At 38.0% G+C, this 17,350-nt stretch overlaps 1 protein-coding gene across 3 annotated transcripts in view; it reads right to left on the reverse strand.

The window, feature by feature from the left end:
- Positions 1–17,350, reverse strand: part of LOC121522441 (LIM and senescent cell antigen-like-containing domain protein 1) — a 40,543-nt gene that overhangs the window by 22,228 nt on the left and 965 nt on the right. The window contains exon 1 of one of the 3 annotated variants that reach the window (XM_041806846.1): positions 14,161–14,220. The exons of 1 other annotated variant lie outside the window; for it this stretch is intronic. Coding sequence is in view for 1 of the 2 variants with exons in the window: in XM_041806844.1 (XP_041662778.1) it covers positions 10,304–10,404 (101 nt within the window). In the remaining variant the exon portion in view is untranslated. Of the gene's footprint in view, positions 1–10,303; positions 10,546–14,160; positions 14,221–17,350 lie in introns of those variants that run through there. One more of the 3 variants, XM_041806844.1, reaches the window with a different exon arrangement.

The raw sequence follows: 17,350 nt of genomic DNA on the forward strand, positions 1-17,350 counted from the left end.
ACACTACAACTTAAACAAATGTAGAAAAAGAGGTACATATATGGCACAGGTGTCAAACTCAAGGCCCAGGGGCCAAATCCGGCCCGTGGAACAGTTAATCTGGCCCGCAAGATTATCTCATATTTCTGTTACAACTGGCCCAGTATGAGGTCTGCAGATTTCATTGGGTATAAGAATGTGAACTTATCCTTGATGATTTAAGATATCCTTGTAAAGTCACAAAAGCTGAAAAAGGAGTAAAAAATATTTAGATAAGTAGTCTGGAAAATGGAAAAAGAAATTAATTTGTGTTTTAATTTCACATTTTCAATTTCGCATCTCACAATTAGGACTCAATCTTTGGATTTTGACTTTTAATGTTATAGTTTTAGCATTTCAACCCATAATTTTGACTTCTAACATAATATTTTGAGCTTTAAGATTCATAATTCTAATTTTTAAGTGATATTTGACCTTTTTGACCAATTATTTTGTATTTTACATCATATTTTCAACTCAAAACTTTGACTTGATAATCAAATAGTTTGACCTTTAAGACTCACAATTTAAAATTTTGAATCATATTTTGACTTTTAATGTCATGATTACAATTTTTATTTCATAGTTTGACCTTATAAACCCATGATTTTGATTTTCTAATATATTTGCTATTTAAAAAACATAATTTTTCAATTTCAATTTCACATTTTGACTTTTTTGAACTAATAATTCTACTTTTCTCAGATTGTGGGCCTTTAAACTTATCTTTTCAGCTTTTTAAATGTCAAAATCATTTAACATTTGTGTTAAGTTTTTTTTTCATATTCTATTACCAGTGAAACAAGATTGACAGTTTCTGGTTAAAAAGGTGACACAGTTAGGCCCTCAGGTTAGTCCTGAATCCAGAATCCGGCCCCTGCTGTGATTGAGTTTGACAGCCCTGATATATGGTGTGAAAGCTTTAAAAGCTTAACCTGACTTGCCAGATGGATTTTTTTACACATACATCTGGAAAACCTTCAATACTAAGCATTTGGGAAAAGGCAGAGCCTTTGAAAAAACTCAGAGGGTGATTGGATGAAAATTCTGTCTGTCACATCTTTACAGACCAGTCAGAGCAACAAAACAGGTGACGTAGCCGCGACCAAAGTGCGTGTGCACAGCTACCGAGGAACCATGGCGATTGTAGACATGTCAGTACTCGACTTTTGTCGGTTTTGAAAAGAAAAAAACTCACTGCCGTTCTTTGTTCTTCTTTTAACGAAGAAATGTTGGTAAGTTCTGATAAAACTGTCACTTTATTAGCATCCATGCTAAGCTCTTCCGCCATAATTGCACCGGCCTCTTGTTGCTGCTTCCTTACGTCACGACTCCGCCGCGCCTGAAAGTACTGCCCCTCGTCGCTGATTAGTCCTGTCACTTTCTAATCGGGCCCAAACAGTTCAGACGGGAGCTTTGCAAGATGGATTTGCCAGTGAGAAACAAAGAAATGGCCGTATCCATCTGCTTTGCAAGGCTATGAAAAGCTATTATAAACAACAAATAAAACAAACTGCAATGGACTGTGGGATATGTAGTTTCGTCCTCCTTTTGCAGAAACGTTTACACGGTCTTGCACCTTAGTCTTTGGCGAACACTACATTTGCATCGAATTTGATGTTTTACAATCATGAGTACTCGGGTAGCTGTTAGCTAGGTTCATGCATTGAAAGCACTGTAATGAGGATTATACATGGCAGATTTCACTTCTGGAACCAGTGTGAAAAAGGTGGATGGGCACCGCTGAGCTCTGTCTGCTTGCCTGGAGCCTTAAGACTCGCCTAAGCATGATGTCGTTGCAAGGTTAACCAAAATTTAGTTTTTCTATGTAACAGCCACTTCAGAAACCAGAATGTGGCATTCACTAAGTTCAGTCTGTGGTTTCACCATTTCTAAAAAGACTCTAACCCCACAACTGCTAAACTGTGTCATATGACTGCTCATTTTTTCCCTGACTGGGTTAAACTCAAGATATAAGAGAGAGAGCAGCTTAAACCTCAGTTTTAAACATCTCTCTGAAGTTATCCATAATTACAAGATATGCTAATGGTCCTGACAATTCCAGCTTGGTCTAAGCCTTGGCATTCCCTCAAACCCATGGGTATGTGTGTTCTCTGGTTAAATGGTAGCATTTTATGTGGCTTATCTAAACTGGCATTTTGAATAAATGATCACCAAAACAACATAAAACCAGTTCTGAATATTATACTCCAGAGTCAAATCTGTTTGACTCTCAATCGAAGAACAGACACTCCAAAACTCCAGGATGTGTAACAAGTAACATGCTTATAATAACATGAGTGTGTGTGTGTGTGTGTGTGTGTGTATACCAAGCTGAAACATATCTCTTAGTTCCTTCATAAAACAGTCTTCAACATGACTCCATCATTCCACAAATAGACACCCAGTGGAGCCTTAGCTCCAAACTAGGTGCTGGCAGCTGCTGTGCTGTGTCTGTGTGTATATATCTGTGTGTAAGAGAGAGAGTTTGTATACATAGCAGAGGCCAACTCTACCCCTCTGGATGGGGCTGCCAAACTGCTGCTAATATGCAAAGTCATAATTTTTTAAGTGTGCCATACAAACACCTTTATTGTGCTGCTTCTGTCATCTAAATACAACCCAGTGTTACTTTAAAGCCTATCCAAAATGTTCAGTAGCTATCCAGGGAATGTGTGGATTCTGAAATGAACAACACCATTTATTTTGACTAGGACCTATTTAAAGCTTTAGAAGCCTTTCCAAAACAGCACAACTGCTGAAAAGTCACCTGTCCTTTGCTTAGGGCGTGCTGGGAATGTTCTCCAAGGGGAACCAGTGTTGAGTGACTTGGGTACAATGGACAGAGGGTGGATACTAAACAGGAAACATGTAATATTTCCTCCTGATTACACTGTGCCATGATGCGGCGTGTTCCACGCTTATATGAGAGCTTTGACTGAACAAGGCTTTGGTTTCCAGACTACCATGAAGTGTGTATTGTCCACACTAGGTCCAGGACTAATCAGGATCCAAGATTAAGAAAAGAAAGTTTTAACGTTTTAGATACATTTGTGGACACTAAGACACTAGGTTTGAGAAAAATCAGGATCCAAGATTAAAAAAATAAACTTTTAAAGTTTTAGATACATTCATGGATACATTTAAGACACTAGGTTTAACGCCAATCAGGATCTAAGCTTAAGTAAAAAAAGTTTTAAAGTTTTAAATACATTTATGGATATATTTAAGACACTTTGGGACTTATCAGGATCAAAGATTAAGAAAAGAAAGTTTTAAGTTGTAGACAGATGCATTTAAGACAAAATAAATCAAGCCAGATCTACTTAGAAAAACCTGGGAAACTTTTTGAATACAACTTTCATGTAGATTAGTCAGGTGAATCTTTGTATAAACTACTCATTTTTTTTGTTCATCAAGCAAAAAATCCAAGTAAGTGACTTACACTCTTGAAGTAAACTGAAAAAACAGCCTTTGTTTAAAGTACTTAAATGTAAATGTAATTTCAACTCTTAAAATCGGCTTAATTTTATTGTGCAGATTTAACTAAATTTTGTTTCAAACAATTTTTGCATCCTTCAGACAGAAAAAAATCATAAATTGAGCACATATTAAAACATATTAAAGTCCCTGTAAAGTGAAAAAAGAATCTGTATTTTAGGTTTTTTTGTATGACAGGTGGTTGGTTGTTATGAACCATCGGACTAAATTTCAGTCCTGAAAAACATCTCTAAGTTTATAAAATCAAGCTTCAAAATCATGAAAAATTAGGCAGTAAAATCTGCTCCAGCCTACCCACTCACAAGAAATACAATCCTCTTAAATAAAAAAAAAAGCTTCTGATCAGAGCGCAGCTGCCTGGCTGTTAGTGCCAGAGAAGAGAAACAGAAGTTAGGGATCAAATTTACTGTTTCCAGGCACAAATCTCAGTGTTTTCACGTTTCAAGAGCAACTCTATTCCAACATATCTAAAGATGTGGACACAAAGTTTGGATTTTACTTTACAGGAACTTAAATAAAAGATGCATCTAACTGCACTTTTTACACTTCTTTGAGTTCACCTCAAAACTGAGACATAAACCTGAGACACACAGTCAAACTTACTGACTTACTGAATGTATTATTTACTGAATACTTGAAGATTCCTGCACACAATTATCGTTGCATACAAACAGTGGCATGTAGGCTACAGGGCAGTGCAGGGGTTGGTGCTGCTGCCTCACATCAAGGAGGTTTCTAGTCCAAAACAGGGGCTTTCTGTGTGAAGTTGGCTGTAAGTGTGAGTGTGGCTGGATGTTTGTCTTCACATGTCAGCCCTATGATTGACTGGCGACCAGTCACAGCTGTACCCACCTCTCATTCAATGACAGCCGGGATTGGCCCCAGCCCCTATGACCCTGTATGGGATGAGCAGTGTAGTGGATGGACAGTGACAATGTTTCTGGACCATAATGCCACTGCCTTTCTTTCTCTTGCAGCAGCTCAGGGTTAAAATATGCCTGAAGATCTGTAGGTTTTGGTACTTTTATTGCCTTCAATCATCAGAACAACAAAGATTGTATTGTTAAAAACAAGAGGTGTCATAAAGTATTACAGTATGAACATTTTTGACAGCCTTATCACAGACACACAGGGAGACAGAAAAAGAGCGAGAGAATGTCTGAGTGGCCATATGAAAGTCAACCTGAGCTTAAAAATGGCTACAGCAACTGTCAGCAGTCGACTAAGTGTCTCTGGTGTGTTCCCCCTGCAGGATAGGATTTAGAGACTTCCTTACGGGGTCATTAAAGGCCACTGGAGGGGCCAAGGGTTAGGTCACCCATGGCGACAAATCGTAAAATAAGGAAGTAAATATACCAGTTAGATAAAGTAGCCTCTGGAGATTTTAGAGTGATAACATGGACATTTTTTTTAACAGAGGTTATTTTTGGAAAAGTAATATAACGCACAAAAGTCATTTTTGGCTGTCACACAAACCAATAAGCATTTATCTGTAATTTCCATCTTTCATCAGTGCGTTTAGGCTATTCATATTATGCTGGGGAATTGTAGGTTATTCAAGGCTACAAAATGTACAGAACTCCCCACTTTGAAATGATCTATTAAGAAAATTTGATAGAATTTCAATAAAAAGAAATTTACAACCTTGTCTAACCTGTAAGTAACAAGCATGTTCCAGCAAAAGTAATATATCAAACACACCCTTCCAGCAATCCTCGTCACACACTATGTCAACATCAACCATGGCAACAGGGAGATGAGGGCTGCTTGGGGAAAATAATTTGTTCTTTTGGCATGGCAAAGAGCAAGCTTCCACATGCAAACACACACACTTATGGACATTACACTGATTCAATGACTGCGCAAACATAATTTATGACTAACACTTCCTTTGTTATGCACTTTTTGTACTGGATGCTTGTTTAGACCAGCAGCATCGAGAGTCCCGTTTTTCTTCCACAGACAGTCTGGAACACAGAAAGCCCATTAAACTTGAAAACAATGCTGTTTCACTTCAGTCAATCCTCAAAAGAAAGCAAGAAAGCAGATTTGAAGCACTGTGCAAATTGTTTACATGAGAAGCATCAGTAAAACAACAGTATTAATAACATTATTTTGATGCATGCAGTTGTTAAAGGGAATATAAAGCAAATGGCTTAATAATTCTTTTAAAGACCGATAGGTTGGTGTTATATTTACATCTGAAAAAGTTCCACTAAACAGATCAGGATCTGTTTTTGACAAGAAGTTATTTGTTCTGTTTAACACGTGTCAGTATTTGCAGGTGTTGTTGATATCAAAAAGGCATGCTCACACACTGTTAACACACAGGCTGTCTTCTTTGAAGCCAACCATGTCTATGCTCAGGCAGTTTACTACAACCAGGATCAGCATGTACAACATTAAGAAATCATGGCCTGAAAAGTCAACTCGTTAACACTGTTAAATTTCAGTCACTACTGTATACATGTATTTTACTGCAGGCAATCTGCTTAGATAAGACGTTTGTGCATACTGTTTTGCTTGCTCTGCATAAGCCTTGTTTTCACCTGGTATTAAAATTCATCCTGAGTAAATCCATTACTTACCAGCAGCTCTATTTACAAGCTAAATACAGACGAGGGCTTGATTGTTTGATGTTCCCTGATTTAATAGTTTTGCTGCATGTTTTTAAAATCTTTGTACTTTATCATTTTATCTATTATTATAGTTTTTCCTTCTTTTCCATTAAGAATTCTGCAAAAACAAGGGACAAATCATGTTCTGTATTGATGATTAAAGTAAGGAGCGGTCAATGGTGGAAAAAGTACACAACTTTGTACTACTCAAGTAAAAGTACAGCTACTCTGTTTACAATTGGCACAAGTGCAAGTTAAAGTAAAAGGTTTACTTTGAGCACTGAGTTGCTACTGAGGAGTTGAATAGTAAAATATGATCTTTCCTTTGTGTCAATTACAAGACAATTAATATCCAGCCAGGTTGTTCAGGTAAAGTCCCACCTCTATAATAAAGTAAAATACACAGAAAAATTAACAGTGTTAATAAAGCTTATATTCAGTTAAATTTGACACTATAGTGATCCACACTACATATAGTCAAACTACCCAATAGAAAGTGAAATATGACAGAGCTGCAGTAACTCCAGAAAATCTGTGGCGAGGTTCATTCATTCATTAATTCATTCATTCAAAGTGCTGTTAACTGATTTAAAAATTAATCAAGTTAATCACATCACTATGCTGTGATTAATCATGATTAATGTTAAAAATTTAAAAATTACTAAAACTAAAGAAATGCTGTGATTAATCATGATTAATCACAGCATTTCTTTAGTTTTAGTAAATTTTAAATTTCTAACATTCTTATTATCAAGTGTTTACTTTCATTATTTTAACTTTATATACAGCACTTTGAAAGAAAAATGTATTATTATTATCATTATCTATAAATTAACATTTAAAACACTAACATTTACTCACATTTTTGTTTGAGATAAATTTGTATTGGGTGTTTAAATGAAGAAATATTAAACAAACTAGAGTTTTTAAACTTGTTTGTGGTTTGTAAATCAGAGTCTCTTAATTCTCTTAGCAATATTATTTATAAACTGCAGCCCAGCAGACAAACACATCAGGCACAAAATAACTTCTGCTGTAAAGTGAATGATCAGGTGTGCTGTTAACCCGAGGTAGCTGAAGTTGCTGACTGATGTCCAGTGGTCTCTTGTTAGTGTAATAAATGTAGCTTGGGCCAGAAGCTCCACTTTAGTAGCTTTTTTAGCTTTCATACAGTTCACAGATTCTTGTGACAGTAGTTCTCATAGGTGCTCTGTGGTACGGATCATACGATGTCTTGAAGCCCCTTGTCGTCAACAATGTCCATGGTCTGCAGTCTCTGCAGCGACCCATTAGCAATCGCATCAGTTAGCTTAGATGTTGTCGTTTTGGGGACAAATCCAGGTCTGCTGGACTACGCCGGTGTAGCTTGGCGTTATGGCTAGATCCCATGTTGTTGTTAGCGTCTTTGCTAACATTAGCACATTAGCTATCATGGCTAGATCCCGTGTTGTTGTTAGCATCTTTGCCAACATTAGCAACATTAGCTATCATGGCTTGATCTTGTGTTGCTGTTAGCGTCTTTGCTGACATTAGCAAAGATGCGTTCTGCCCGGAGGTGGTACTTCAGACTCGTTGTGCTCAGGTGTAAGGACAGTTCATCACTGCAGTATGTACACACAACTTTTGTTTCATCCAGACTTCCATCAAGCAGCTTTTAAATTGAAATTTGCCGTGAAGCAGACCTGGGTCTGTCTCCTCATTCATCACTGCTGGCGGCGTTTGACCTGCCTTTAGCTTTTTCACCCTAGGGACATACACATCCTGCAGAAGGACTATGGGAGGAAGTTGTGGTCAAACTTGATCATATGATTGAATTGCGTTCCTATTTTTTTAACATGTTAGGCTTCCCAGATTAATCACGAGCGTTAACGCATTAATATTAACAGGCCTAACTCAAACCTTTATCTATTCTCGAAAGGACATTGAGGTTTCCCTCATTTCCAAAGAGGTTGATCTCCTCCAGCAAAAACATAGCAGAGAGTCAACCTTGTACCAAGGCAGCGCATACAGATGAAGAATATGCACTATGCATCCATGAGGAACATGGTAGAAACTCTAACTTGGTGAATAACTTCACTTATGGTGCATATGTGTCTCACATCAAACACAACAGTCCACCAGAAACATGGCCAAAAGAACCCCAGCAAAGACTACTGTACAACAGGCAACATTCAAACACATCTAAACACTCTGCCCAAGGGCATGATGGGAACTCTGCCCAAACATCCCCCAAGATTTGAAATTTCAGCATGCAGAGCTTAGATCAGCTGACTCTTTACAGAGCTAATAACTCCACCACTTAAGACCATTTCACTTAAAACTGTTAAAATCGACTCTGAAATGTTTAACCCTGAAATAACAACAATCCAGTTTTGTTGTGCACAGCAGCTGTTTTGGGATGTAATGTGGAATCATTCTCTTTGTGCTGTGGTTGACAGAAGTGGGAAAAGTCCAGGTGTGTAGTACCCAAATAAATGTACAGTTTCTCTGGTTAAGACTTATGCAAGTAGAAATAAAAGGACTGATTCTGAAATGTACTCAAAAAACTACAAGTACCCAAAAAACTACTTAACTACAGTAATTTGGATGAATGTTATTAGTTACTTTCCACCCTTGGGGATGGTGCACATTATTTTTCCAGTTTGATGTGCTTGTATTTGTATTATCCTTTCTTTCTTGCCAGTCTATATGAGGACTTTCTTTCTCTCTGTTGTCAGTTTGCTTCACAGTTTTTTTAAAGTTATTTGAAGAGTTCTCAAGGTTACTAATAGGTTACTTGTTAATTTGAATATAGAGTGACAAGTGTGATCCCATTACAAGTCGTCACAGGAGGTTAAAGTAGACACCACATTAACACTAGTTAGTTCACCTTGGATGCACGTTGATGCCGAGTGTAAAAAAGTTCAACATGTTCCTCTCCAGTCAGATATGATCTCTTGTCCAACATATTTATTTTTTCTCGTGCTTGTAGAGACGGCAAGGGCGTGAACGCAGAGTTAGAGAGCCCTTCCGACACTACACTGCATTTCATGACAAAGAGGGAGGCTTCAAGTGTTTGACTTGGTACATCTCCAAAGAGCAAGCTCCCTCTTTCATTCCACATTCTTGACATTACTGCGTTCCTCTAATCGCTTTAGGAACACAGACACGCACACATGAGAGGGGCTGACGGAGAGAAGCAGAATTGGGAGAAAGATGTATGAAAACAAAGAAAAAAGATCCTAAACTGATTGTTTTGTGAACTGAATAGCATCTTCACATGCACTCTCTCAAGGCTAGTCTCACATCTAAAAGGAATTCCACCTTCAGCTGCAGTGTTTACTGATCAAACAGTCCTCCACGTTTCCCCTTTTCTATCCTTGTCAGTACAAGACACAGAAAACCGCTTTTCTTTAAAGGTTCTTTCATAATGACACTGACCACATAGTTACACTATGAACGTGAACTGAGTTAAGATATGATGTAAGACAGAGTCAGTCAGATTATGCTTATGATAACAAAGCTCACGTCAGTGATACCATACACAGCCAAAAAACATGAAAATGGAAACACACAATCAGAGCAACAGAAGAAGCAGCTGTAAAAAGGGGGATCTTGGGATAAGTGGATGGTTAATACGCCAGCAGTCCAAACACCTCCGCAAAATGTTTGCCACCAAACAGCATGCTGATTCGACAGTCTAAGGAGAGGTGGAGGTATATCGCAAAAAAAAAAAAAAAAAAAATCTATTGATTTGTAAATCAGCCTGGTTAATTTTTTTTCTTTGGTATTCATTTGTAGTCTCTCACACAATAAAGCTTCAATCGCCATTTAAACCTTACGTGGGTTTCTCTTCTATAAACAGCAATTTCAAGAAAACTGTCTTTTCCTAATTTAATTCAATTCAACTTTATCTATATAACACATTTTAAATAACCATGGTTGACCAAAGCGCATTTATGCAGTGTCCCAACCTTTTTGGAATTAGGATGCTGTGAAACACTTTGAGACCACCACTGCTATGTTCATCCTTAGTAAAACTTATTTTGTAAATTAGGCTGTGTCTTCTACAAAATGTGAATGACTTCTATAAGAGCTGGAGAGAATATCAGCGGCATTATGTTCAGCCATAATAATCCTGATATGAGGAAAGTACTGGCACAAGTCTTTCCTCATACCAAACTCACCTGAAGCTGTCCCCAGCCACACTTCCATAGCTGTCTGGTCTCTCCTGTCTTCGCCTGTACAAGTTTGAGTTTGACAACTCCTTCAGCTTCAAAGAGTTCATCTCCCCTTCGCCAATCTCCCTCTCTACTTTGCTTCCTCCCTCCCTTCCTTCCTTCCTTCCTTAACTTCTACCCCTTGTCTTTTACAAACTGTCAGTCCACACAGACATGAAAAATGTCAGGAAAAGTGCCAGCGGTAATTCTTGATTCTTACAGAAAGTCTCCGGTCACTATTGCTCGCTGCAACACACCTCCAGGGTTCACATTTATACAGAGGTGTGGTTTCACAGCCTGCACACCTCTCAGCTACTTTTCGCTCCACCTCCCTCTGCTGCAACAGGTAGAAAGGAGAGAGGGTTGCAGAGAAGAGAGAGACATTCCCCTTTCTGGCCTTTACCCCCGCCGCCTCTGTTTACCTCCTACTTCTGTCTGTTTCAAAAGAAAGCATAAGAGATGAGAGTTCAAACATCAGAGGAAGAGAAATTAACATCTGTTTTCCTCATTGGAGAGCAGGTTGTTGATATTGCCGACAATTTTATGGAAACGAGATACACCAATCGGACTTTTTGAAGCCATTATCAGTAACACTAAAAGCCATAATAAGATCATAAAATACTATATCTTGCAAAAACTGAAAAAAGTTTTACTTATAGGTTGAGAAAAATATCAAAAATCTATATATCATCAATTATATCAACGCAATATCACACAACTGCGAGAGAAACCAAGCTACTTGTTTACAACTCTGGACAATGTGTCTCTTCTGGATTGTATTTTCAGTCTCCAGCACTGATTGTTATTCAATGAAACTCAAGTGCCTCTTTTGTGAACTATGAAATTAGTTCCCAGCAGGAACAACAAACTATTGAAAAGATGGAAAATGTCACTGTATGAATAATTCATGGAAATGTTACGTGGGAACAAGAGATCCTCCCAAATAGACACAAACCGCAGCAGATGCACATTTTCAGTTAGAGCTGAAAGTCAACCTCAGACTAATCTAATTAAAAACAAGAAGCCGTGATGTCATGGAGACAGAGGAAAGATTGGTCAGAGGAGGAAAAACCAAACGACCAAAGTAAACAAACCGCCAAACACTTAACAGATGTAAACAGAGCTGGAAATACAGCACATGCAAACTAATCTGTGTTCTATTCCTCAAATGGCTTGTTTAGGTTAACTATGCTTATTCCATATGCATACCATTCATCACACCCCATTGTTTCAGACAGTTTAAGCTGGCTGTGGAGGAGACTAAAGGCTGACAGAGACCATGTCCCACCTTGTGTACAGACAGTTCCATGACTTATGCTTATGAATACTTCACGCCATGCAGATTCACCTTCAGCAGCTTGCCTTGACCTGCTCAGCATTCCACATCAGTTTGACACACACTCATGCACACAAAAAGTTTGCAACATGAATGTTGAACCTCAGCAATCACTTCAACAGCTCCATATCCTGCTGCTGCAATAATGTCAGAGGAATGCACGCAGCGTCAGCAGTTACACGGCATGTCTGAGAATGCCACAGCATTAATGATGAATCACAGTTTTTGGCTCTATATACAGAACTTGCTCACAATTCCCTTCATTTGGGATTTGAATTGTCCTCAAAAGAAAGGAAAAGTTGATTTCAGGATAAAGATAAAAGCAGTTAATGATGTCCAGAGGGAATTCAACTGTTGCAGCAGCACTCATCAAAAGTAGCGACACAAATTCAAGTCAGAAGTGGGTAAATACAAGTAAACATTAACATCTCCCTGCAGCTACAGTGATGTAAAATAAGCCCACCACTGCTCCTAAATGTCTCATTTCACTTTCAGAAAACTCCCAGACAGCTTAGTGGACAAGTCGAGAGAAAGGCAGGGCAATTAATTGGAATTTAGATTAAATCACCCAAGGCCTTTTTGCAATTTTCAACTTGCAGAAATTGCAACCTTTTTTTAACCTGAAATGTGTCTAAATACCAGTTTAAGACATTGTTTGCTGCAGAGATGTGATGCTTTCCATATTATGCAGACATTCAAGCAGAATAGCTTACAAAAAATCCACTTTCTTTCTTTATTTGCATGTTTTTCTGAATCAAACTGAGAATAACATGAAAAGATCACTTAACAAAAATTCACATAATATGCAATATGAGTAAAAACAATCACAATTGGACAGTGTTTTCAAAATCATTGCCCTAGTTTAATCTATCTTATATTGTGTTTACTATGATCTAAAATGATTTATTGCTTGTGACTGCTGAAAAATACATAAGATGAGGAACTTAAAATGTAATCACACATTAAATCACAATTACAAAATTGGAAAACAAACAAACAAACAAAAAAAAACCAATTTCATTATTTTCCAAAATTGTTCAGCGCTCGTTGAGTCACCTGTACCTTCTGTGAACAAACATTTACCTTTGCTGATCTATTTTTTCCTTTGTAATCCATAACAAGATCCTCTTTTCATGGTCAAATTTATGTGAAAATATTCAATCTACCTAAAAAGCAAACCTTCCATCCAAACAGGAAGTCAATTACCCTTGGTTTAAGGCAGGAGAAAAATCCAAAATGAAACAAAAACAGGTGGTTTTAAATTAAAATTGCATCCAGCCAAAGTTTCCTGAGTATATTCATTGTGCACAGACCTGTCTTGTTGCACACACAGACTCATTAACAGTGTCCTACTGTATACGTGAAACATCTCTTGGTAAGTTGCATGGATGTCTCACTGACATCTGTGCAATGTGTTTTTATGTGCTGATGCTTGCTTCCTTTCACCCTCATCATTTCTGAATAGTCCAGGCTGAATGCTTTTATTGGTGTTTTCATTATGCTGTTTCCTGTCTGTGTTGCATATTTCATGTAGTTTTAACATCTGCTTATGCTGCTTCATGTTTTTTTATGCATGTTCTATGTATTTTGTTGTTGTGACTTACCCACCCACTCCTGTGGGCATGGTATGTTTTACTTACATAGTTTTAATCATTGTCATTGCAGGGCATTGTTTGCACTCTGTTTTGCTTGTTCTTCTCCCCTTACCTTTTCTTGTAATATGTTGTGTTTTTTAGTAAGCCAAATTTAACATCTGGCCAGGGACTGCAGACAGGGACTGTTTACAGAAATGTTGATTAATATGCACTGTCCCTGTAAAATAAATCAATAAAATAAAAGCACACACATTCTCACACATTCACACAAACACACTCCTTGAAACGTCTACTGCTGAGCAGCCATCCCTGAGTCTCTAGAACCACAGTATTGCCAAATGAGTGCACTGCCACCATGTGGACAGCAGTAGTATAACAGTTATTCAACAGACTTAAATTCTTACTGCTGGAATGTAAAACACAATACTTTTTAAAATATTAAACATATGTGCAGTTTGATTGCTTTTTGATCATAATGTAGTCTTTTAAAAATTACACTAAAATATGAACATCATTTTTCACATGTTGTGTCCATTTTGTCTGGTCTTTACATGTTTAAAAAACAACAGCGCTGTTTCTCGAATCAAATTCTCTTGAATAGGATCTATGTACCCTTGACTTGAAAAAAAATCTCGCCATTGGTAAAGGAAGAAAAAAAAAAGTAGATGTGTCCAAATGCTAAGTTACAGTTCAAAGATTGATATGCAGTGCATAATCCATGACATCAAGTCCACCCCAAACAGTTTTCAAAGGCACCCTGAGGTGTAAACCATGCACAGCTCCAATAATAGAGAATATCAAAGTGTGCATATAAAATAAAGCAAGTAGTAGAATCTAGATGTAGCTTCTACAACATTAACAAAAAATTGAGAAATATATGCAAATTATCTTACCATTATTCTTTGACCAGCTGCAGCAGGGATATGTTAGTTATAGCAAAAGTCCCTCTGCTGTCACTGCAAACACTCCTACTGTTGTTATCTTTGTCTGCATGGCCACATCATTTCCTGTTTGCTGTGTCTGTGTGAATGTTTGTGTGCTTTTGCCCATGTGACACTGTGTTTGTGGTGGTGAGGGGGATATAGTTGTAAAAAGCAACACAACATCTTGTTTGGTTTAGTCCTTTGGTTCACTAAAAGCATCAGGATGGAGGTTGGGTGTGAGGATCAGGAGGAGGAGACCAGGGAGATCAAAGGTGTCATAGGGAGGAGGAGGAATCACTGAAAAGGTGTGAGGAGATGCAAGGAGTCTTCAGTTACCATGCAGTTCTCATTGACCTGCAAAGGAAAGTGTGTTTCTCCAGCTGCTATGGAAACCACATGGACTACCTCTGACTGAGTTTATTGCTTATGCAGTTGATCCATCATAAGCAGTGGTATGTCTTCAAATATGCAACAGAACTCATTCTTGCAGCAGTTACAGACAGAGAAAAGTGGCAACAATAGTAATGGTTTAATAAAAGCTCTTCTGGGGAACTTTGGGTTTGTGTTATTTTGGTGCAGCAGCAGTTCCTCCTATCTCTCGGCTCTATAGACTTTCTTTCTAAATAAACGGATCTCACCATGCTATCTTAAAACAACTAACAAATCACAATCAAAAATGATCATTAGTGTTGATCACCTTGTCTGACAATTACTGCAACTTGCAGGAGCAGTGACAGGCATTAATGATAACAAATAAGTAACGGTCCCATCTTTATGCATTGGTAATCAGTCTGTCCATAACCCCCTGAACCTCTCATAGGAGCTAGAATATTTGCATTAAAATATCAGCTAAATCTGACTCCAATCCAAAACACTGGTGCTGAACAGAGCACTGCTCAGACCAATCAGCATCATTTGCGGAGAACGAGGCGGTAGCTATGGGCGGAGTTTAGTTGTACTCAAAGCCGTTTGCAATGACTGCTAGTGATGGGAATTTAGGCTCTTTTCAGGGATCCGGCTCATTTGGCTCGGCGCAGCAAAGAGAGTCGGCTCTTTCGGTTCCCAAACGGCTCTTCATTCAAGTAGCACTTTGGCTTCATTTGACCTGACAATTTTAGCAGTGTTACAACATAGGATTGATATTTCATCAGTTATTTGGCTCCAACTATGTTCCGTTTTTAAAATTGATGAAAATATCATGTATTTTTTCAAAATCTAATGTCGATGAAATCTGCTTACTGGCTGGAGTGTATAACACACCTGACAGTAAACATTAATGCTTCACCACCCAACATGAGACCTTAATGCATGATGTGCCTGTGGTAGAGGATAAAAGATCATCCCTAATAATCAATCAAGTAACACACAGACACACACCACCTACAGACAAATGATACTACTACTACTACTACTACTACTACTACTACTAATAATAATAATAATAATAGTAATAGTATTAGTTTAAAAAAAATATAAAACGGTTCTTTAACGGGATCCGACTCTTATCGTTCACATAAAAGACAGGCTCTTTGAACCGACTCGTTCACTAACGACCCATCACTAATGTCTGCCTCCAGTGCGATGATTAGCTTGAATATATAGCTCTAGTATAATGTCAATTTTAGCAGAACTTGATCACGTTTCTGCATGAAATAAAGAATAAAAACACCAAAAGCTTTTCATGATGGAAAAGATATTTTTGCTCTTTTGCTGACATAGGCATGAGTTTGAGTTACGGGGTGGTGGTTAGTTGTACTGTAAGTGATAACTGACCACATTTGTTTTTAAAACAAGAGCAAAGTGCCACACCGACAGCTCGTCTTGACAGAGAAAACATTTTTGCATGTCTCCCTACTGGCCTTGGCATCACTTTTATTCACAAAGAAGCTCGAGCTTACTGTAAACAGTATGGCAACTGTAACCTGTAAACTGAAGATAAGCGCATGTAATGTTCCCTTCTCACTCTGATGGGGCAATCATTGGAGCTTTCCCAGATGAATGTAAAATACATGCAATTGAAAAAGTGGTGTGTAACAGTAAAAAAAATATCTGCAGTTGTTGCATGTCATGGCTATTTTAAATTCCCCTTAAATACACAAGCACACACACCCCTTAAGATAGAGGAACTACCGTGAGCAAGCATTGCACAGCCTGTTGATCCATACTTCCTGTTCTAAACAACAAAACAAGCAGACAATGTTTCTAACAACCTTCATGACAATGCCATAAAACCCTATATGCAATAAACCCTAAAAGCAATACAACTAAAGAACACACAAATCGATGCAGAAAAGTGAGACTACCAATCCTCCCTGAGTCAACTTACATTAAATATATTCTGAAATAAGGATACAGGTAGGCTTTCATAGCACATACACAAATTAAACTTGAGACTTTCAAATCCTCCAGTGTAATCCATGCCTTAATAAAAATACATAATCTGATGTTCAAACTATAAATAGCATATCATAGTATTAATAAGAAACAGTATGTGTGAATTACAAATAATAATCACTCACATTCCTCCACAACATGTGCATCAAGTTAGGACACACACAGTCTAAATCCTACACCACACAAGTTCAGCCCTCTTCCAAACAAGGGCAAGTCTACACCGGAGCCTGAGTAGCTCCTCTAAGCTCAAGTTGTATCAACACAGTGTGGAATCAGGTATAAAAGTAATGCTTGGGGAATGCAACAATCCTCAGGCCTTTAAAAGACTCGCCCTCTAACAGCTTTTACCGTCAGAGTGCTTTATGAAAGCCAGATTCATCCCAGGCCATAATTTATTGGGCAGTGCACACAGCAGCATTCACGCTGGTGGAAAAAAAAAGACTGCTCCAAGAGGCAGTCCCAGAGGAATGGATGGTCAGGAAGTGGTTCAGAAAGCAATAACTACTGTCCAGTGAGTTTGTGTGGACATTCCTTTGCAGGGAGGAGGTTGAGCTTCACAAAATGGAGGAACATCCTGATTCTTACTATTACATTTCTTTATCACATATTCTAGAGAAAGTTGGCTTTGTTTTCCCTGTTATAATTTAGACTGCTCTGTTTTTGTGTTCAAGTCACAGGCACAACATCAGAGTCAGGAGTTCTCGAAGAATAGAGCTTTTCATTAGTATTTGTGTTGTATCAGTGATTATATGAAGCAATGTTTAGT

Source organism: Cheilinus undulatus, linkage group 15 (assembly GCF_018320785.1).
Source record: "Cheilinus undulatus linkage group 15, ASM1832078v1, whole genome shotgun sequence".
In the NCBI taxonomy this organism is placed as follows: Eukaryota; Metazoa; Chordata; class Actinopteri; order Labriformes; family Labridae; genus Cheilinus; species Cheilinus undulatus.